The sequence below is a fragment of the Pinus tabuliformis genome, chromosome 2_2 (genome assembly GCF_031772625.1).
Source record: "Pinus tabuliformis cultivar Carrire ecotype Pingquan chromosome 2_2, CPIR1, whole genome shotgun sequence".
NCBI classification, from domain to species: Eukaryota; Viridiplantae; Streptophyta; class Pinopsida; order Pinales; family Pinaceae; genus Pinus; species Pinus tabuliformis.
The window spans coordinates 727,962,213-727,984,319 of record NC_142300.1 but is presented as its reverse complement, the minus strand read 5'-3'; the positions used below and the strand labels follow the sequence as shown (position 1 = coordinate 727,984,319).

The following is a 22,107-nucleotide window of genomic DNA, read 5'->3' as shown; positions in this document are numbered from 1 at the left end:
AGTTCCAATTTACTTCCAATATCTTAAGCAAATTTTCAGGGCATATCTTTGGTCGATGTATGGCTAGGAGTGAGGTCTTGCTTTGATTCCTTAGGATGTTTTCACCATGCCCAAGGAAGAGGGTGGACTTGGTTTGACTGAAGTGGCCACATAAGGTAGCATTCTTGTGGCCAAATGGGTGCTTAGGTGCCTTGAGGGTTCAACACCTTGGGAAGTTTTGTTTCAGCATCAAGTGAACATTGTGCAACATACAAGTAGCATTCAAGGGGCTTTTGGGCTATGAGAGTTCGAGAGTGCATTTGGATCTCTTATCTTCAAGAGAATTTGGGTAGCATAAAAATTAGTTGCAGGATTGGTTCATTAGCACTGGGAGGGTGGTCAAGCAAGTTGCGATCTGGCCTATCACCCAATTTAGCACAAAGTTCTTTTATTGCTAAGTTGCCTCGATTTCAGCCCACGGACTTAGTCAAAAGGGCATCTTCTTCTAAGGTGATTAAAGGGACTTGCAACTCACCCTTGGAAAGAGTCAATTGCTTTTGCTCAAGAATAAGGTCTTCTAGCACCTAATTGGCTTTTAGTTGGAGTTGTATGGGCTTACTCCAAAGTCTGAGTTGCTAAAAACGAACATAAGGATGCTTGGTCCATTCTAGAAGGATTGGGTCAGTGCTTTGGTCATCGACTTTGCCAACATGATCCCACTGATTGTATTACATGCTTCGTCAATGACACCCAATATCCCTAGTTCTTAATGTGCACTAAATTTCTATGGAATCGGAGACTTCACAGTGTCATCAATGCAGTTTCATATGAGTTGTTAGTTGTTGCATGGTTGGTTATTTATCAAGGGCTTACATCTGAGGCCGAGTTGGCCAAGAGTGGACTCTTAGATGACCAATGTCTTGTATGCCACAGGCCAAGACAATGAAGCATATATTTAGGGAATGCTTATTTGTCAAACATAGTTGGACATCCCTTTAGGGTCACTTTCATTGTTGCTCTAAGGCAAAGCTTCCGTAGCACTCTATAGTGTTTGGGGATTATTCTTCCCAGGTTAGTCCAATGTGCACAGGGATATGGCATTGCTTGAGCATTTCAGCTCTATTTGTTCTTTGGAAACTTAGGTGCAAGGATGTTTTTGATCATAAGGTCTGTTTTTTGTGCTATCTAGAAGATGTGGTGCACCATTAGCCCCTGGGCTAACAGTGCTCTACCGAAAGATGCTTAATCTTTGGATCATTCAACCAACTCTGATTTTATTCTTGCTTTAGCCGCATTACCAAATAAGTTATGAGGTATGAGGTTCATTGTATATAGCCTTCCACATTTTGTACAGATTTTTGTAAATATCTTATGTAAATATATTTTCAAAAGAAAAAAAATATTGCCCACTTATGACCAAAATCAGTAGGTCAACGGGACTCAAAAATACTCAGTAGTGACAAACTGTAGGAATCCCAGAGCAACCTCTAGTGAAAGATAATACAGAAAACAATATTCAGCTAAATAATTTTTAATTTCTCTAATTTGTATAAATTTTAGATTGGCCTAATCAGTCCGTATGTATCTTGTTTGTTTACAAACCAGATTTTGTGTTCACTGTGACAAATGTATCATGCCTAGAGTGTGCCTATGATTATAAACTAGTTCAGACAGCAAAATTTACCTAAATGCACAAATCAAAAAACATCCAATCATCCTTAACAACCATCAACATGCAGAGGTCATAGAGCTCTTAGCCAGAATATGGATAACATTATATACTATATACAGGATAACATTATATACTATATACAAATTTCACTGAGATCTTCTTTATCAAGCTCTAATGTAAATATATAAAAATTACGAATGAAAGTAGCAATGTATGATGTATAACTTCATGATAATGTCCTGACTGAGGAAAGTAATTGATTGGTACTGACTCTTTTGTGTGTCCCGTAAAGGTTGAGTTATTCCATTTTACCCTTTCCATTATCTAGAGGCTTGTCACACAAAATATACAGAATTAAATTTTACAAAGGGCATCAAATTGTGTGGTAAGGAAAGACCTTTGCAATAGCTTCTGCTGTCTCTTTAAAATCAACACATCTCGTAATATTTGATTTCGCTAGAAATTCATCTATAAGCCGAATCCCAATGTTATAACCCCTGCAATGGAATGCATCTGCCAAAATAAGTAAGCTTAGGATTCCATAAATAAATGCATTTCCAGACAGATGATTACAAACAACATAAAACAAACTTGAAAGCCTCATTGAGTCAATTTATTTGAAGTGCATCAGCAGAAGAAAAGCAACATAGAAACAAGTAACACCAAAAAGGAACAACAAACAAATCTTATGGATATAAATGCACAATCAAGCCCATGCAGGTGCCAAAAGTACAAAAAATGAGCAAGTGAAACAACAGGAAGGAAGGTCATGAGGGATGGGAAAACAATGGCTATGCCTAAAATGATTATAGATTTAGAATATAGGATTTCCTATGCGAGCATCCTGCATGCAATCAATTCAAGCTGTCTCATTATTACTGTGGAGAATAAGAATGATCAATTGCACCACCTCTTTGTTCCTTGTTAGTGGAAAATTATCATTGGTATAATATTTTTGCTCACCTTAAGTGATACACCTTATTTTACCAGTTAGTTCTTAGTCACGTCAATTGCTCCTTTTCAGAACAAAAGAAATCAATGGTTGAATAGTTTTGGACATCAAAAGGGAAGAACAACAAACACGACCATTCTGGAAATAAAGGCACAATCAAGTTGGTGTAGTTGCCAAAATCACAAAAATGGGCAAGCCAATGGAACAAGGGAAACAACAGGAATGCCATAAATGATGGGAAGCCGATGACTATGCATAGAATCATTACAGACTTGTATAAAAGATTTCCCATGCAGCATCACTGCATAAAATCGAATAAAGCTCAGTCTCATTTTCAATGTGGCTAATAGAATTGATCAGTTGCACTACCTCTTTGTTCATTGCCATGTAGATTGTTATCATTGGAATTATATCGTTACTTATCTTAAAGTGTTAAGTTGGCAACTAGGGCCAAACTCCATGTGGGTCAGCTTATTTATGGCAGCTAATATTTTTATTGGATCCCTCTCGTCGAGAGGTGTAGGATTGATCTAAAGATCATCCAATTCTAATAAGTATTTATAGAGATATGAATTTATTTATGTTATGAAATTATTATCAAGCAGACCAGCATCTTATGTAGGCTCAAGAAGCCCAAAGGTCATGTCTATTCAACCTCTACGTTTTAGTATAAATATAGAGGACTTGAAGTCAATTTGAAACACACATCCTATTCATGTGTAGTCTCCTCCTCTCCACGTCTTTGGGTTTTGGTGAAGGAGGGACACACGCTGCCCCAAAGATGATGCCCTACCAATGCAGTCATGAAGACCTATCACGCAGATCATGGAGACACATAAAACGCAGCAAATGGAGGAAGTCTCAATGCTGTCCAGACAAGGAGCTTCTATACGCAGAGTTCAAGCCCTAAACACAGTGAAAGGGAGCTTCTATACGAAGCCCTAAAGGAACATCTATACGCAGTTCAGACAAGGAGACTTCTATATGCTGTTCTATGCTACCCTAGCTGCTGTTCTAAAAGAGTGATCTAACCCGCAGAAGAAGAGGACTTAATCAGCAGCATGAGAAGGCCTAAACCGCAGTTCCAAGGAGACCCTAACTACTGTTGAGAAGAGCCTAATCCACAGCACAGAGAAAGGACTCACATGCAGACATGATGACTTATTAACATGCAGTTAATAAAGGGTCTATACGCACCTTGAAGAATCATACACGCTGTTCATACACTGTCATGGTAACAACATGATACACTGGTTCATGAAGAAACCCTATATGCTGTAATAGAGACCTGTCAACGCTGTAATGGAAAACTGTTAACACATGGAGACTTGTTAACGCAGAAAGAAGGATAGTTTAAGAAGTCTGCCTAATAGGATCTATAGCCTAGATGCTTTGCTAGGCTGCAAGCCATAGCAAGCAGCTAAGGCTGATATCAACAGAAGCAAATTGTTGCAGCATGATGAAGCAACGAGAAGGCAGAGGCAGCAGCATGATGGGCAGCACTATGAGATCACATGCATGGGCAGCACAATGATACATGGAGCAGAGGCAGCAGCATGATGGGCAGCACTATGAGATCATGTGCATGGGCAGCACAATGATACATGGAGCAGAGGCAGCAGCATGATGGGCAGCACTATGAGATCATGTGCATAGGCAGCACAATGATACATGGAGCAGAGACAGCAGCATGATGTATGAGATCATGTGCATAGGCAGCACGATGATACATGGAGCAGAGGCAGCAGCATGATGATGAGATCATGTGCATAGGCATCACAATGATACATGGAGCAGAGGCAACAGCATGATGTATGAGATCATGTGCAACTACGATAGGTGAAGGAGTCACCTTGGAGAATCAGTTGAAGCAGAATGTCTTCAACTGATCTCATCGTTATACGAAATGATCTATGCTAGATCTAGATAAGTCAAAATGTTGACTTTTGTTGTAAATGTACTATCTCTCTCTCTCTTTCTCTGCTAAACTTTGGAGAACATAAAAGAAGAATTGATCAAGGGTTTCCCCACATTGTGGGGTTTGTCCCTGGCTAGCGCCACATCTTGTGTCCTCTTGTCTTGGCTTGTCTTCTGCGATTTATGTTTATGTTCTATCTGCAGTTTACTTTAATGCTGATGTGATTGCTAACTAAGAAAATTTAAATAAATTGCTCTGGCATAGAACATACCTAAACTTAACATGGTATCAGAGCTAAGGTGAAGAAAATTCCCAAGCAAGAGTGAAAGAGTTGTCTGATAAAGTTGAGATTCACTAGGAGTGAAACAAATCCAAACCATCCAAAGGTTGTGGATGATAGACCTCTCATACCAGCACCTTATGAGGACGACCTATGCAGACCCTCACACTTGCAGAAGTCAGAGGGAGTTGGATTCTGGATGTGAAATGATACACTGCAAGCCTGTGACTACCTCGAGGAAGTTATTCGATAGTGAACTTCCGTCCGGGCATATGTTTTGCCGTTAGCACGGGGAGCTCATATTTGGTTGAGCCTCACTGGATTGGTGCCAAGAATCTCCTAAGATGTCTTCAAGGCACAATCTCTCATGGATTGAGATACAATGCCAGAAATATAAAAGTGCATGATTATTCGAATGTTGATTGGGCAGGCAGTGTGGAGGATCACTGGAGCACTTCTTAGTGTTGTTTCTCTTTGATTTCACCTTTGATATCATGCATGAGCAGGAAGCAGAAGTCGGTTGTTATAAGCACTGTCGAGACCGGATACATATCTACGAGTATGATCTCGTATGAAGCTGCCTGGTTGGGGAAGCTCTTCAGTGAGTTGTTTGTACACATGATGAATACCATTGTGATTCTCTGTAACAACTAGAGGTGGGATTCGATTATTGAGGAATCCCGTATTCGACGATTGCTCCAGCAGATAGACATCAGATACTACCTTAACTGGGATATGGTAAGTCGATGAGCAAGGAGGCTCCATCACATTGAGACTGATATATAGGTCGCTGACATTTTGAAAAAGGCCTGGGGAAAGATCAAATCTGTGATTTTCCCGTACGACTTGGAGTCGTCAAGCGACCCTTGTAAAAGGGTCCTGCATATTGTATACATTAAGCTCTGGGAGCTTTAGGGGCTTGCGATTCTTACTGGAACAACATATGGCCACAGGGTGACTCACCCTCCCATGGTGGTGCGCACTGGAACAAGATGATTCGCTCTCTTGTGGGACAAGATGATTCGCTCTCCTATGTAGCAGGATGATTAGTTCTCCTGTGAGGTCTGGATGATGTGTTCTCCATGACAATTGTAGCAGGATGATTAGTTCTCCTGTGAGGACGGGATTGATTAAGTTCTCTGTCGAGGCATCCTACCCATGCAGTCAGGGACTCATGGGAAGTACCTCTCATCTGATCAATGAACAGGGAAATGTAGATAGGGACCATAGTAGTATCGATGGACGCATCGTTGTATCTACCATACTCCCTATGCTAAGATGACCTTCATTGATCTAGGATCAATGATACTAGTCTGGGACCAGTGGTAGGAGTTGTACCTACTATGACGCCGACTTCGGGTCGGTTGAGACTGGTCTGGGACCAGTGGTACATACTCTGAGATTGACTTTGAGTCAGTGACTGGACTAGGACCAATGATAGGAGTTGTACCTACTATGACGCTGACTTCGGGTCAGTTAAGACTAGTCTGGGACCAGTGGTACATACTCTGAGACTGACTTTGAGTCAATGGACTAGTCTGGGACCAGTGAGAGTGGTACATACTCTGAGACTGACTTTGAGTCAGTGGACTGGTCTGGAACCAGTGAGAGTGGTACATACTATGACGCTGACTTCGAGTCGGTTGAGACTGGTCTGGGACCAGTGGTACACACTCTAAGACTCATGATACTGGTCTGGGACCAGTGGTAGGAGTGGTACCCACTATGACGCTGACTTTGGGTCGATTGAGACTGGTCTGGGACCAATGGTACGCACTCTGAGACTGACTTCGGGTCAGTGGAGAATGGTATAAGACATTCTCGATCAATTCTTCTTCTTCATAGTTCAGCAGAGCAGAGCATAGCTGAGCAGGGTGAGCAGAGCCAGCAAAGCTGAGCAGGGCTAAGCAGAGCTAGTAGAGCTGAGCAGAGCAGAGCTGAGCTGCGCAGACAGAGCCAGCAGAGCAGGGCTGAGCAAAACAAAGCAAAGCAGAGTAGAGCCAGCAGAGCTAAGCAAAGCAGTGCAGGGCACTGATGGCAGAGATAGTATAGTCAGACATATGGATCAGCGGATGGAGTTCTCCCTAGTTGAGAGGGAGTGTTAAATTGGCAACTAGGGCCAAACTCCATGTGGGTCAGCTTATTTATGGCAACTAATATTTTTATTGGATCCCTCTCGTCAAGAGGTGTAAGATTGATCTAAAGATCATCCGATTCCTATAAGTATTTATGGAGATATGAATTTATTTATGTTATGAAATTATTGCCAAGCCGACCAGCATCTTATGTAGGTTCAAGAAACCCAAAGGTCATGTCTATTCAACCTCTACGTTTTAGTATAAATATAGAGGAATTGAAGTCAATTTGAAACACACATCCTATTCATGTGCAGTCTCCTCTCCGCGTCTTTGGGTTTTGGTGAAGGAGGGACACACGCTGGCCCAAAGATGATGCCCTACCAACGCAGTCATGAAGACCTGTCACGCAGATCATGGAGACACATAAAACGCAGCAAATGGAGGAAGTCTCAACGCTGTCCAGACAAGGAGCTTCTATACGAAGAGTTCAAGCCCTAAACACAGTGAAAGGGAGCTTTTATACGAAGCCCTGAAGGAACATCTATACGCAGTTCAGACAAGGAGACAAGGAGACTTCTATATGCTGTTCTATGCTACCCTAACTGCCATTCTAAAAGAGTGATCTAATCGGCAGAAGAAGAGGACTTAATCAGCAGCATGAGAAGGCCTAAACCGCAGTTCTAAGGAGGCCCTTACTACCGTTGAGAAGAGCCTAATCCACAACATGGAGAAAGGACTCACATGCACACATGAAGACTTATTAACACGGAGTTAATAAAGGGTCTATACGCACCTTGAAGAATCATCCACGCTGTTCATACGCTGTCATGGTAACAACATGATACACGGTTCATGAAGAAACCCTATACGCTGTAATAGAGACCTGTCAACGCTGTAATGGAAAACTATTAACACATGGAGACTTGTTAACGCAGAAAGAAGGATAGTTTAAGAAGTCTGTCGAATAGGATCTATAGCCTAGCTGCTTTGCTAGGCTACAAGCCATAGCAAGCAGCTAAGGCTGATATCAAGAGAAGCAAATTGTTGCAACATGATGAAGCAACGAGAAGGCAGAGACAGCAGCATGATGGGCAGCACTATGAGATCATGTGCATGGGCAGCACAATGATACATGGAGCAGAGGCAGCAGCATGATGTGCAGCACTATGAGATCATGTGCATGGTCAGCACAATGATACATGGAGCAGAGGAAACAGCATGATGGGCAGCACTATGAAATCATGTGCATGGGCAGCACAATGATACATGGAGCAGAGGCAACAGCATGGTGGGCAGCACTATGAGATCATGTGCATAGGCAGCACAATGATACATGGCGCAGAGGCAGCAGCATGATGTATGAGATCATGTGCAACTATGATAGGTGAAGGAGTCACCTTGGAGAATCAATGTCTTCAACTAATCTCATCGTTATACGAAATGATCTATGCTAGATCTAGATAAGTCAAAGTGTTGACTTTTGTTGTAAATGTACTATCTCTCTCTCTTTCTCTGCTGAACTTTGAAGAACATAAAAGAAGAATTGATCAAGGGTTCCCCACATTGTGGGATTTGTCCTTGGCTAGCGCCACATCTTGTGTCCTCTTGTCTTGGCTTGTCTTCTGTGATTTATGTTTATGTTCTATCTGCAGTTTACTTTAATGCTGATGTGATTGCTAACTGAGAAAATATAAATAAATTGCTCTGGCATAGAACATACCTAAACTTAACATAAAGGGATGTGTCTTATTTTACCATTTAGTTCTTAGCATGTCAAACGTCTCTCCCAAGATCACAAGAAATCAGCAGTGTTTGGGAACATTTCAAGTAGATCAGTAAGTTGCACATCTTTTTGGAAAGAAATCTCTAAATGACTAGAACTTATCCATGAAAGAGCTGCATTCTATGGGCAGGGAACCAGAACATCAGACCCTTTGCCCTCACCTCGTGGATGTCCTTAGCAATTCCAAGAGTCCAAAGGCTCTTGGGGGCTGGGGGTTAAAAGATCTGCCACTCTTCTCAATGGCTCTGGCTGCCAAGGGTGCCAGGCAACTCTCAATGGAACAAAGATTCTAGGCAAAAGTTCTTTCAAAATATATCAGTCCCACTCCCCTCCTAAACTGGGTATGGAATCCAGTAAAACTGCATTTCCATTGCTTTATCTTTTGGAAAGCCCTAGTAAAGGCAATGCCAGTTATCACCGATAAATCTTTGTTGGCAAGCAGGGTATGGGGAAGTATCCTTATCAGCAGGGATTGGCAGGGACCCTTGGGTGGGCTGTGGAAACAATTTCCACTTGCCGGAGCCTCTTCTTCAATTTCTCAATATGAGAGGTGTATTTACCTTAGCTGATATTTCTCTCAGAGCAAGTTTTCTTGGACCACAGCTTTGGCATACCAGTCATGATTTGGAGCTGTCAGCAGTCTTCACAATGTAAACTCTTTCTTCAAGCTCTCTCTTCTTCTCACATAATGCTCTCTGATAAATAACATGATCTCTTATGGTCCAAAAATCAATCGGGCAGATACAACACCCCAAAAGCAGGCTCTAACTTTCTGAGCCAGGATCTCCACCCCCAACAAGGCCCCTGGTGGGGGGAATCTGGAAAGTAAAGCGTCAACCAAAAGCTCGTCTTTTTATGTGGTCCCTTCTTCGGTATAAGGCTCCTACTTGGGACAATTTGCAAAAAAAATATTTCAATGGTACAGGTAGATGCTCTCTCTGTTTTCAAGAACAGATATCTGTAAAACATCTGTTTTTGGACTGCTCTTTCACACAACAGGTCTGGGCTGAAATCAGGAAGGTGGTGGGACCATATCTGGTTTGGGTAGGCCACTCTATTGAAAATCGCTTAACCAACTGGTTTTCCCATCAAAAATCAAAACAATTTGTTCCCAGGGCAGCACTGAATTATGACACATGGTCAATTTTTTCATAAAAGCCAACATGAAAATTTGAGTTGCCCATTGTAGTATTGTAAATTGTAACAATAATCTTTTCTCAAATACAATAAAGACTATGCCACACCTTGGAGATAACTTGCTGCATTTCTTAGACATAAGGAAACTAGTTGTCTTTCTTACCCCAATTTTAAGATTCAACAGGATTCCTTCTTATCTGCAGATAGTTTTCTCCTTGCTTGAGCTCTGTCGATGTCCTTTTGACATCTATTTGACAGTTCCTGCATTTTTTCAGCATCAACAGTCTGTAATAAAACTTATATTCTTTCCTTAAAATTCTGAAAACTAAATCCAATGGGTGTCAATGGTTTACAGCGATGTAGAACTCAATAGTGTCAAACCAACTGTAGAATGCTTATTATCATTTTTAGAGAACTCCACAAAAACAAACCTATCTTCCCATGTCATTTGACTAGCTACGATATGATCATAGCATATATTCTATGACCTGGTTCATCATATCCTTTCATCCAACAGTTTGAGAATGAACCTCCCTGTCAAAATTAAATTCAATTCCCAGGAATCTAAAGAATTGCTTCTAGAAATAACCTTAATATTTTGCATCCCTGTCATTAACAATAGATTTGGGTCAACCCAACCTTCTGAATATTTCTATTGCCAGTACAGCAATGCCATGTCAATCTACAAAGGCCATGAGAGGCAATCCAGGTCGATGAAAGCAGGGTGCCATTACAGTCCCCACCAGGGTTCAAATCCTCAAAAAAAGTGGTTGTTGCACTCCAGCAAGAGGGGCATTGTTTTGGTTGAGTCAACATTTACATGAGGCTGGGTAGACACCCAACAGTGTAAAGAGCATCCCACCTCTTGATAGGCAGCATTTGCTCATCACTGTAGAGTAACAAGGAAGCATCATTCCAAAAAACATCTACAATGAACAAAATAGTTGACTTCGTTAGCCAGTTAGCCATTTAACGGCATATGCGTATTAATATGTCATGTTGATGTTGCAACATGACAGTCGCAGCATGTTTGCCACATTGTTTAATTCAGTTTGGAGACACACGGTCAGTCACAATCATGTTTTAAGTTAATTAGTCATGTGATCACCTTGATTATTGAGGATGTTAGGTACAGGAGTTGTAACTTCTCTGATATGCCTCATCTTTCTTCATGGAGAGAATGTATTTTCCCATGCATCAAGAGAAGAACTCCTAGATTTGTATTGGGTGAGATTCAAGCCTTGAACTACTGAAGTTGTTTGACACTCTGATCATATTGTTATCATTTGGCTTTATATTTTGGCGAAGGCCAATGCTATTGACCAACAAATGTGACACAATATTCTAAGTTGTGGCATACAACGGTCAAAGAAAAATTGTAGCAGCCAAAAGTGATTATCAACAACAAGAAAGTGCTTTGAAACTTGTGACTGCGACCACCACAACCTTGCCTAGCGGCAAGAGTTTATTGTAACTTATGCTATGTCATGTCCAATTTAACTTGTTTGAGTTTTAAAATTTAAAACTCATAATTGTAATTTCGATAATATAAAGTACACATATATTTTAAGTCATGTTACGAGTGTATGAGTCAGTGGGTATATTAGTTAGTCAAGTTCAAAATTTTGACTATGTAAACAGAATTGTAGTATGATGCTCTATTACTGGAGTTTTCTCAGTATAACCAACTCCATTAATGTGTCATTGTCTCATCCGGCTTCCAAGCTGGATTTCCTCTCCTTGGATGATCTTCTTCCTTTATGGTTCTCTATTTTTGTTCTTGAAACATCCATGTTGAAGCACTGTGGAAGATACATGACCTTTATTGTCATTTCTATGCGTTGCTCTTTACTCTTATTTTTACAAACAAAATTGCAAATGTGTAAAGGTTGCAAGCTGGATTTCCTCTCGTTGGATCATCTTCTTCCTTTATGGTTCTCTATTTTTGTTCCTGAAACATCCATGTTGAAGCACTGTGGAAGATACATGAGCTTTATTGCCATTTCTATGCTTTGCTCTTTACTCTTATTTCTATAAACAAAATTGCAAATGTGTAAAGGTTGCAAGCTGGATTTCCTCTCCCTGGATCATCTTCTTACTTTATGGTTCTCTAGTTTTGTTCCTGAAACATCCATGTTGAAGCATTGTGGAAGATGCAGTCATTTCTATGCTTTGCTCTTTACTCTTATTTTTACAAACAAAATTGCAAATGTGTAAAGGTTGCAAGTTTCATAGTGACAGTTGTTGCAAAAATATAAAACATTATATACGTTTATTCAAGGACTCTGTTATGAAGTTGTTGAGGCCTCGAAAATCGTTGCTACAACATGGGGGAAAACCACCCGATCCGAACCTTGGTTAGCAACTCCTTTTCCATTTGGTGTAGTGGCTCCGACTGGGGATAATGGAACTAGTTTCCCGAAAGAAATTTTAATAGTGTTGATGGGGTGATATATGATGTAATGGGGGAATGATTGAGCTAAGTGTAATATAATCTAAACTACTAAACATATGCATATATCCTAGTTTGAACATTGTTTAACTATAACTATGCTCGGGAATAAAATAAAGTATGCGATTTATAATAATGTCCTATAGCAATTGGTAATAAAGATCATTCAACTGCGTTAAGAAGTGAAATCGTTTAACAGTAATCGTTTTGGATAAATAGTTAGCCAAAACGATTGTGAAAGATATATCGCATATAAAATCGTTCATGTATTCAGCATAAAGTTAAAGCCAACACCATACAAAAGTGTAATAATGCTAACCGTAATTCAAACTTTCATACATAAAACAATTGAAAGAAGAATTATTGCCTGATACATAAATAAAACAAAATCATAAGATAAAAGTACCATATATGATAAGTTCTACTCATGTGTTTCAACAATATTGACCTAATTCCAATCAATCCAACATAATCTAAGAGTACAAAAGTGCATTTCAGTAGAGCATGCTAGATATTTAAGAGAAAATAGATCATATTCCATTCATTCCATCAGAACCTCCTCAAAGGTACAGAAGTGCATGTTTTGAAGAATGTTTCTGATAAAATTTCTGGACCCCTCTCTAAATGCATGAGAGGGGTTTAAATACTAAACTATAGGTCCTAAAATAGATTATTACAAAAAAATAGCTAAGGAGGTTTAAATGACCTTCCTCAGATTATGCGAAATAAAACTAAAATAGAAATAAAACTAAGTGACTAACTCCTTTGCATTTGATCTTTGAGATCGCAAATATCTGTCATTGGCTTGAGCTGCGTTGGTTGGCCGATCGCAGATTTCAATTGTCCAACAAATATAGCGTCCGTCAGTGTTGGCACCATTTTTTGTGTGGAGGTAGTTAAGCATCGCAAGGTCATCCACTGGTTGTATAGTTTGACTAGGAATTGCCAGTATGCTTCCAGTTAGCTTGCTCATTTGTCTGATCACCTCCTCCTTTTCCTTTGCGCCTGTCTCCATTGCTACTCTAATTGTTTGGCATTTGGAAGAAATCCTGGTATAGACTCTGCAACCAGGTTAGCACCATGTAGATTTTTGTTGATGGCTTCAATGATGTTGTTTGTTGCTGCTGCTGCAACTGTGGTTGCTCTTTCTGCTTGCTTGAGCCGAGAATCCCAGTCTATGAACAAGATGTCTTTATGCAATTCCTCCAGTTTTGGCAGATCAGCCTTTCTCCCATCTTCTGATTCTTGCCAGGTGATAAAGTCAAAAATCCTTTTATGGATTTCGTCACACTCAAGCCTCATGTTGACAACTTGGCTTGTTATCACTGATCTCGCGATAAGGACTTATTTGCGAGATTTTTTGGAAGAACTTCCTTTTGTTGCATTAGTTGGGAGTTAAGACTGAGTGCTTCTTTTATGAACTCATCGATTTGCGGATTGTCTTTATACTTATCTGTCATAGCTTGTATCCGCGCATCTCTTTCCGCTAGGCTGACCTGATGTTGTATTTGCATCTGTTCAAATTCCTGTTGGAGCTTGGCTACTTGTAACTCTGCTTGTTGGTTAGATTTCTCCTGCGCTAATTGTTGTTCCAACAGCAGAATCTTTTGTTCTTTTTCTCTAAGCAACATTTGGACCTCTGTCGCTTTATCAATAATTGTCATAGCATAGGCTCCTGCAAATTGCGACAGTCTCATAAGGTTTTCATACAGGTCCATGGGCGAGTCTTTCCAGACAATGTCCATTGGTTCATTGTCGGGAGTCGTAATAGCTGCAGCATCTAGCTTTATTTTCTTCCTCTGCCTTTTAACGACAACTTTGTGGGTAGGGCTATAAAACACATCTAATGGAGGAATTTCCTCAATTCTCAAAAGAATTTCTGAAGCGGGGGTGGCAGGAATGAGCTCCACATCCTGAGTGCCTACAGTTTTCTCCACTCTTATTTCTTGAATTAATTTGTGTTGTGGAGTTTGTATCTCAGATGTTTGTAACTTTGTTCCTCTGTGTGAAGCTTCTTGTTAAAACGCTCCCATTCTTTTCTAAATCAATAACTGGGGGTTTTGTTGACTGAGTGGAAGTAGAGTGAATTTCAGCTTGTTTCTTTGCCGAGGTTTGCTCGGCTGCGTTCTCTGTAGCTCTGGTTGTGTCCCTTTTGGACTCTTTATTTTTATTGCCCCCATTTTGAGATTGTTGCTCTGAGTGCTTTGACTCATGAGTAGATCTCTCATGGGTCTCTGCTTCGGAATCTTCTTTGGAATTTTCTTTGGAGCTGTCCTCCAAGCTTACACTGGGAGTTGGCTCCCTTATTGGTTCAATCTGTAGCAGGTCCAATGGGACCTTCAATAATCTCCTCTCTCTATATTCACGGAAAGCTTCAACATCATCTGGGGCAAAAAGTAGTGATGCCATATGCATCACATCTGAAAATGTCTCTTTTTGTAGGAAGAGGTCATCGAAGGCATCTTCCTCATGGGTGAATGGTTTCACTTTCACCATAGTAGTGAAGTCCTTGGCAGTGCCATTTGGGTCATACTACCTTCTTGGGAATGTAGCTAATTTCAAAGATTTCATAATCTCTGCCTCTTTGCATGCATGTCCAAAATCATGTAGTGCAAACGCACCACATTGCAACGGAAATGTAGGCCAAATGGCATTTTTCTGTTCTTTCAACCCTTTGCTCAACCCACCTTCCCCTGTCATTTGGTAGGCTATCTCCCTGGCCATTAACTTGTCGGGGACATAGTATGGGAGGACATGTGGTGAAGCAATGCTCCCAAATACTCTAATATATGTAAATGTCTCCTCCCCAAACCATCTGGCTACAAGTAAGATATCCACTCCAACTTCTTTGGAAAACCTAGGGGCAGTTGTGTTATAGACTTGTTTATGGATAAGCAACGTAACGCCTTGACAAATCTTGTAAAAATGGAGGTGAAACTAAGACTCCCACAAACTCTTATGATACACATGGATAGGAAGCGGGTCTTGCACAATCCACTTCCATCCCATAATAGGAAATTTGGAGCTAAAACAGATTGCATCCATTACATAGGCACTCATGAAAAATGGGGGATAAACCCTTAAAGAGGGACTCCTCTTTCTCCTATACTCCATAATGGCTTTCGCCAAATTATCAAACAAAATTTGCACCCAATTCATTATTGTTGTGTTTACAGCTACATCTATTAATGGCAGCCATTCTGGGGAAAATTTGGTACTATCGAGCTTGCCGAACAATCTACATAGCATGGTTGCTGCAAAACTATAAGGGGGAGAGATAGATGTTGTAGAATACATACCTATCTTATCCTTTTTTATCTCGCTTTCGTTTTTTGTCCAGGCCCACGTAACGTCTGTTGGGTCTTCATTCTCCTTAGCAAATTTATCGAGGAACTGTTTATTAAAGAGCTTTTGTGGCTCTGGTAAATTGTACATAAGCAACAGCCTATCTCGTAAAAAAGATCCCATAACCTCCTGCCTATTATTCTTGAATTCTCTGTCTGAGATGTCCACCACATCAATTATCCACTTAACCATATCTGTATATGGAATTATCTTTGGTCTTGCAGCTATGCGGTGTAGAAACAAGCATGATGTCTCGAAGAAGGAGGCGTCGGAGGAAACATGAGCATCGGCTGTGGCCTTTGCTACTAGAGGTCTTGGTTTCTCTTCTTCTAATAAATCATACATGGCTTCCCATGTTGAGGTTCCTCCGTCTCTACTGCACGTAGTATCAGAGAATAGAGGGATCATTTCTAACTTTTCAGACGCGACTGCCTTTCCCCTCTTTGCCATTGCTCCTAATGACTCTTGCTGTGGATTTTTCCTGAAAATGGAGCAAAGCAGAAGCTATCGGATAGACAAGTAAAAATGAAAATAAGAATGAATGATATAGATAACCTTGAAAAGGTGACAAGAAAGGAGTTTTAATTAAACGCAGGTGAGAAGATATCGTATCACGTTGAGCCGCTTTTCAAACATAAATGCCATTAACCCATACTAAATGCCCACTAATGGTTCCTTATCTCTAGCTTTATTGCTCATTAATGTTTTGCATCGTAAATCGGGAAATAAACTTTTAGGGTGGCGAGCTTTAGTTGCGAGAATGTCGATTTTGCGATTGCGATGCAATATCGCAAATCGCATTATCACATTTTGTGTGTGCGCTTTCTTTAAAGTTCCTTTGGTTTCTGCAAGATGTGAAATGCGGGATGTTCTTTATTGTTTTTTAAAAGCATAGCTTGTTCGATAGGATTTTCTTTATAAAGCCTTTTTCATTGCACAGCAGACTTAAGTGTTATTTTATAACATAGTTTTCGATCGAGTCCGGCCTTCTATCGTATTTCGCAATATCGCATGGTTGGTAAGGTTTTGGATCTTTCTTAAATATTTCCAATGCGATGCGATAACGCTGATTGTGTCATTGCAATATCGCATTTCGAATGGTTAAAGATAGTTTGTGCGGGTGCGCCCTTTATAAGTGGTGATATGCGATGAAGGCTTTATTTTAATAAGAAATGCCTTAGGACTTAATTTAAATGAAAAAGCCTAATAACATCTAGGTTAAGTGCGGTAATCCCTTTTGATCGCTTTTCGCGAGTTTTGCTCGTTAATAAGGCTTTTGACACGCTTGGTCGTGCGATATGCGAAAAGGCGAGTATTTGCTAGCTTTCAAAGGGTTTTGTCTTGATATCTTGCTTTATTCCAAAAATTTAACAAGAAAATGCCTAAATGCTAAATTTATTTTTTGGAAGGATTTTTTAAGGGTCCCTATTTATTAATATAATATTAGCTATTATATTAACAAATGGGGGGGTTGTTGAATAGCACAACAAAAGTAAACTGACAAACTTCTTATTGAAGTCTCATCACCTCTTGACTCAACTGAAGATGAAATTTCAAATCATTGTAACAAGTTAACAATCATTCCCAAAGGGAACATAATCCATATATTAAGCATGTTCTCTAGGTAATTGTAATTATATTACAATTTAAAACACCATCTAGTGCTCAACCTTTAAGAGATTACAAAAACACATTTATTTTTATTTATTATAGTCATTCATCCCCTTTAAATGTTAATCTATATAAGCAAGTAGCAACACAACATGGTATAACACTTCCTCAAATGTAAAGCATCTTTGTTAAATTTGGCAACTAGGGCCAACTTCCACCTTAGGACAGCTCATATGATGGAGATGATTATTGCATTGGATTCCTCTTTCGTAGAGGTACAATTTTGATATAAAGATCATCTCTTTCTGACAAGCAGAAATGGAATTATAAATTTATTTCTCTTATGGACAAATTGTCAAGTTCGGCCACAGTGAAACGCCCATGAAGCCCAATAGATGGGTCTCCTCACCCTCAACGAATTTTATAAATAGAGGTGACATTTTCCTCATTTGGACATCATCTCATCACAACATTTTCTCTCTCTTGGTTCATATAGCTTGAAGGCATCTCTCTCTTTCTTCGCAGGTGTGGCTGATCTCTATCTCTCTTCTTCACATGTGTGGCAGCTCCGCCTCTCTCTCTACTTCGCACGTGTGGCAAGAGGCCGAGTTTTTCTGGGCAGAAGACTTTGCTGATTTCAGAGAGTTGACCAGGGGTGATTTGACCAACGTTGACCTTGGTTTTTGGGCCAGAAATTCAATTTTTGGAGGCTGCATTTATTGGCACAGAAATTGAAAATTTTGGGACAGTTTGACCAGCATTAACTTTGGGTTGACTTCAGTTTTGACCGCAGAAAATTGCAGCAGTATTTTCTCTCTCCTTTGACTGGGTTTGACCAAAGAATTTGGGCTTACTTTGACTCTCCTATAATGCCGAATTGGACTGCTGTTTGGAGGATTTTTTGGGGCAGCTTTGACCACCGTTAACTTTCTGGTTAGGGCTTATTTGACTGCCGATTTGACAGATCTGTTTTGGGCTTGTATTTATGATATTTGTACTCTCTCTCTCTGCTGAACTATTGAAGAATAATAAGAAGACTTGATCAAAGGGTTTCCCCACATTGGGGTTTGTCCCTGGCATCCGCCACATCTTTTGTCTTCTTGTATTGGTTTGTCTTCTGCACATGTTTTTATGTTCTATCCACATTTTCTATCAATGTGTTTAGGTTAATGTGATTGCCACTGGAAATAATTGGAATTTTTCATTGGGCTGCTAAAGGAACATTGAAGTAAATTGTGCTAAAGCATAGAACATACCATTGTTATCTAAAATTAACAATCTTTGATAATATCAAGTTTAGTTCGATGAGCCCCATTGTTTTTACAGAAAAATTCAAACACTATAACATTGTAGGCAAACATATTTGACAAGAACATATCTCTGCACTCTAGCACCATGAGTTTTTTGGCTTACCATAGTTCTCTTTTCACACTGCCCATTAAAATGCAGAAATCCAACTGAAATGAAAGCTAATATGGTTAAAAGGCCAAATGTTTCCACACATATATAAGCCATGGCACTACAGGAAAATATATTCTACAAGAATGAACCTTGTTATCCATCAACATCTATAATTTGGTTTACTGCAGTTCTCTATTTACAATTCCCATCCAAATGCAGAAAACTAACTAGTCGAATAACCTGATATGATCCCCGATTGCTCTCATTAAATGAAGTGATAAAATTGAGCTGTAGTGGAGAGCAAGCTCTTCAAAAGCGAGTAAATATGAAAGTCACCTCTAGTAACACCCACACCCCCACTCCCCAAACAACTAAAAACAAACCATATTAATACAATCACACAAAGCATCAGATACAAGCAGACAGAAACAGTTATCCCAATAAAGCACATTAAAAGGAAAGTATGCCTTAAAATTTATAAGGAAATTGCATTACAAGTAAGAAATAAAATTCAGAAGAGAACATGAAAAGAAGATCAGGCTCCCTCTTCAAGAACTTAGCATTGTAGTTCTTGTCATTGATTTGGAAGAGATGGGTTGACTTTGAGGCAGGGTAGCATTGTAGTTCTTGTCATTGATTTGGAACAGATAGGTTGACTTTGAGGCAGAGGAAAATTTATGATTATGGCACACCAAAATAAAGCTTACAAGGTCAACCGTACCGATCCATAACCAATAAAAGTCCAGATTTCTCCTTGCAACTTCATCTCTTTTAATCAAGTTCATTTTGAGTAAGGTATCAAACTATTCTCACTTTCCTTTGGTCCAGCCATAACAATATCTATTTATATTGTCTCAAACTAAACAAAAGTGCAGCAAACAAGGCTTGGTATTCTGGTAGTGTGTCAACAGAAATGAGAAAGGGACAACTGAAAAAGAAATGGGAATGGAACAAGAAACTGGGCTAGAGGGTTGACGGGAGATAAGAGATATGAACCTCACTAAATTTACATATATTATGCATATAAAATTGATTAAAATGTACTAATTTTGTGTCAGGACAAAAACAGCAACCAAAACAGAACGAGAAACAGGTCCCTTGGTCAGGTTTTTGGTAAAACGGCCTTGGTGAAGCTGCGGTATTTTCAGTCCCTTGGCCTGGGCCAGCCTCGACTACCCAGGATAATAATCAGATACCTCTCCTTGTGGAAGAACGTGTGCAATTGGTTCGCAGTGTATATCAGTTGGCAATAAGGTGCATTGTCTCATTGTTAAGACAATGCACTGTGAGATTCAAACCCCCAACTAGCACTGTGCGCATAGACTCACTGATGAGGTTAATTGAGATCGACCACGCTTCCATTCTCATTGTGGTCTACCCCACCCAAATGACATGAGTTTCAAAGAAATGACACAGGGTGCAAATCCCGGGTATTTTGGCAGAACAGCTATGGCACCCAAACTCAAGGCAGTCCGCTCCATGCGATCCAGCGTCTCATAGCAGCTTTCTCAGAGCAATTTCAACTTAAAAAACAAATACACAAGACAACTAATTCATTACTCTGCGTCAACTTCTTCCAGTGAATAATAACAGATATCTTAGATCGCAGATGGCATTGCTAAAATTCATCCTAATATGCCCCAGTAGAACGATGTCGTCTCGGTAGACGCCCAATAAAAAGCTAGAAACGAAAGCAAACCCTAACCCTAACCCTTTTGTGACAGTATATGCCTCCGCCATAAAAGACAAATCGAGTTTGGGTATAAATGCTACCGTCTGATATACACCATTCATAAGTCAAGAGTTCAATTCTTGAGTAATCCAGGCAAGCATTTGTTCTGTACATTTTAGGGAATTGAAGATACCACAAAAAGGGAAATGGTGGAGAGAACATCACATTTGATCAAGCTGCTTATTAACTTCTTCAACCTCTTCAAAATCAGTTAGTAGCTGGCGCACAATGGCTCCATAGGTGAGAGTGAAGAGCTCCGCATTCTGACCCACGACCGTATACATTAGTTTCTGAGATAAATTGAACCCATTCTAACCAAATTTGAGCAAAAATGAGCAGGATTTGAAATTTTTACCACGCGTTCGACATTTGCAAAGACTGCATCGCCTGATCTCGGTACGAGGGGAGCCATGATAACCTGGATTATACTTCCTTTCTTCTTCCTTCTGCTGTTGTTGAAGTTTTACTCTCGAATGCTTGCGGCTTATATAGGATACAAGTTTGGATGCAAATATTCAAACGGAGACCAAAGGTACCGCTGTAAGGTCGGAATCAAACAAAGAAAAGTTTAGGCGCTCGCAACATCATTGTTGAGATTAAAACGTACGAACCTTGTAGATGCGTTGAGATTAAAATGTACGAACCTTGTAGATGCGTTAAGTCATCAAATTTGGCGTTGGTCTTAATTTTTTTTTGGAAAGGCATATATTTATCTATAAAAATTTATTTTTATTAACAGTTCTATATTAAATACAAAAATTAATAAATCTTTAAAATTTAAAGAGTGACTATATTAGAACGCTATAAAATTTTAGTAAATAAGTAAATAATTTTTCTCAAATTTTATTAAAAACATAAATATATGTTTTTTTCATTCATTAGATGAGTTTCAAAAGTATTTGGATTTACATTATTAAAAATAAAATCTATTTGCACCATGGAAAAGACTTTCTAGTTTTCATTTGTTTCTAATTTATACTCTGTGTTTTGTTCGGTTTGAAATAGTTTAAAACAAGTTAAACAAACAAACAAATATACACTTTCAACACCCAAGGGAATTGAATTTTTCTCTTCAGAATGCTCGGTCAAACAACACTATTAATAGGTTTTCATCTCCATTCAAAACTTCATGCTATATAGATTCATAAATTTCTATAGTTAATAGGAGAGTTTTCTATATCTAATAGGGAAATATTGTAGCCTACAATATACATCTACTATACAAACTAGAGCTAGCGATTGTTGTATGGTTTAGTTGGTCTCTCTTTTTTTTAAGGATGCTTTTCAAATTTGGTCCTTTTATTTCTTGAGGACGGCTTTCACATTCAAGAATAACAACTTATACGATGAATTCAATCTTGGTTGATGTCTTTTTCTAATAATGTGGTTTCCTTTAGTTAAAAAATGTCGTTTAATTTTTCTACGATTTCAGCATCTCATTAAAGACCCTTCATAGTAGTAATTGCATGGACAACCACGGGCACTCTTTATTTCTTGGATGTTGAATGGTGAGAATGAATCAGGAGACATAGTAGCAAGTGTATGGATAACTATTGGCATTCTATATCTTTTGGGAAGACCAGCATATGAAAAAGCAAATTAAGTTGTAACCTTGTATGCAAACCTTTACAATTTTTTGTTGTATGGTTATTAATATAGTTCTGGAGTTTTGTTTCAAGACTAAAGAGTTCTCTCCAATTCAAAACTCTACATAATTTTATGGGAAGTGTGTTAGGGTCCAACCCTAACCCCCTTATTTATGTAATA

The 22,107-nt window shown here is 39.4% G+C and overlaps 1 protein-coding gene across 1 annotated transcript in view; it reads right to left on the bottom strand.

Moving 5' to 3' along the window:
- The window catches only part of LOC149194726 (Transport protein particle (TRAPP) component), a 98,117-nt gene extending 77,197 nt beyond the window's left edge, over positions 1-20,920 (bottom strand). The window contains exons 1-3 of the mRNA XM_089405153.1: positions 20,696-20,920; positions 20,506-20,603; positions 2,049-2,148 (exon numbers count right to left, since the gene is read on the bottom strand). Of these exons, the coding sequence (XP_089261279.1) occupies positions 2,049-2,148; positions 20,506-20,603; positions 20,696-20,752 (255 nt within the window). The 5' untranslated portion in view covers positions 20,753-20,920. The remainder of the gene's footprint in view (positions 1-2,048; positions 2,149-20,505; positions 20,604-20,695) is intronic.
- Between the last annotated feature and the right edge of the window lie 1,187 nt (positions 20,921-22,107).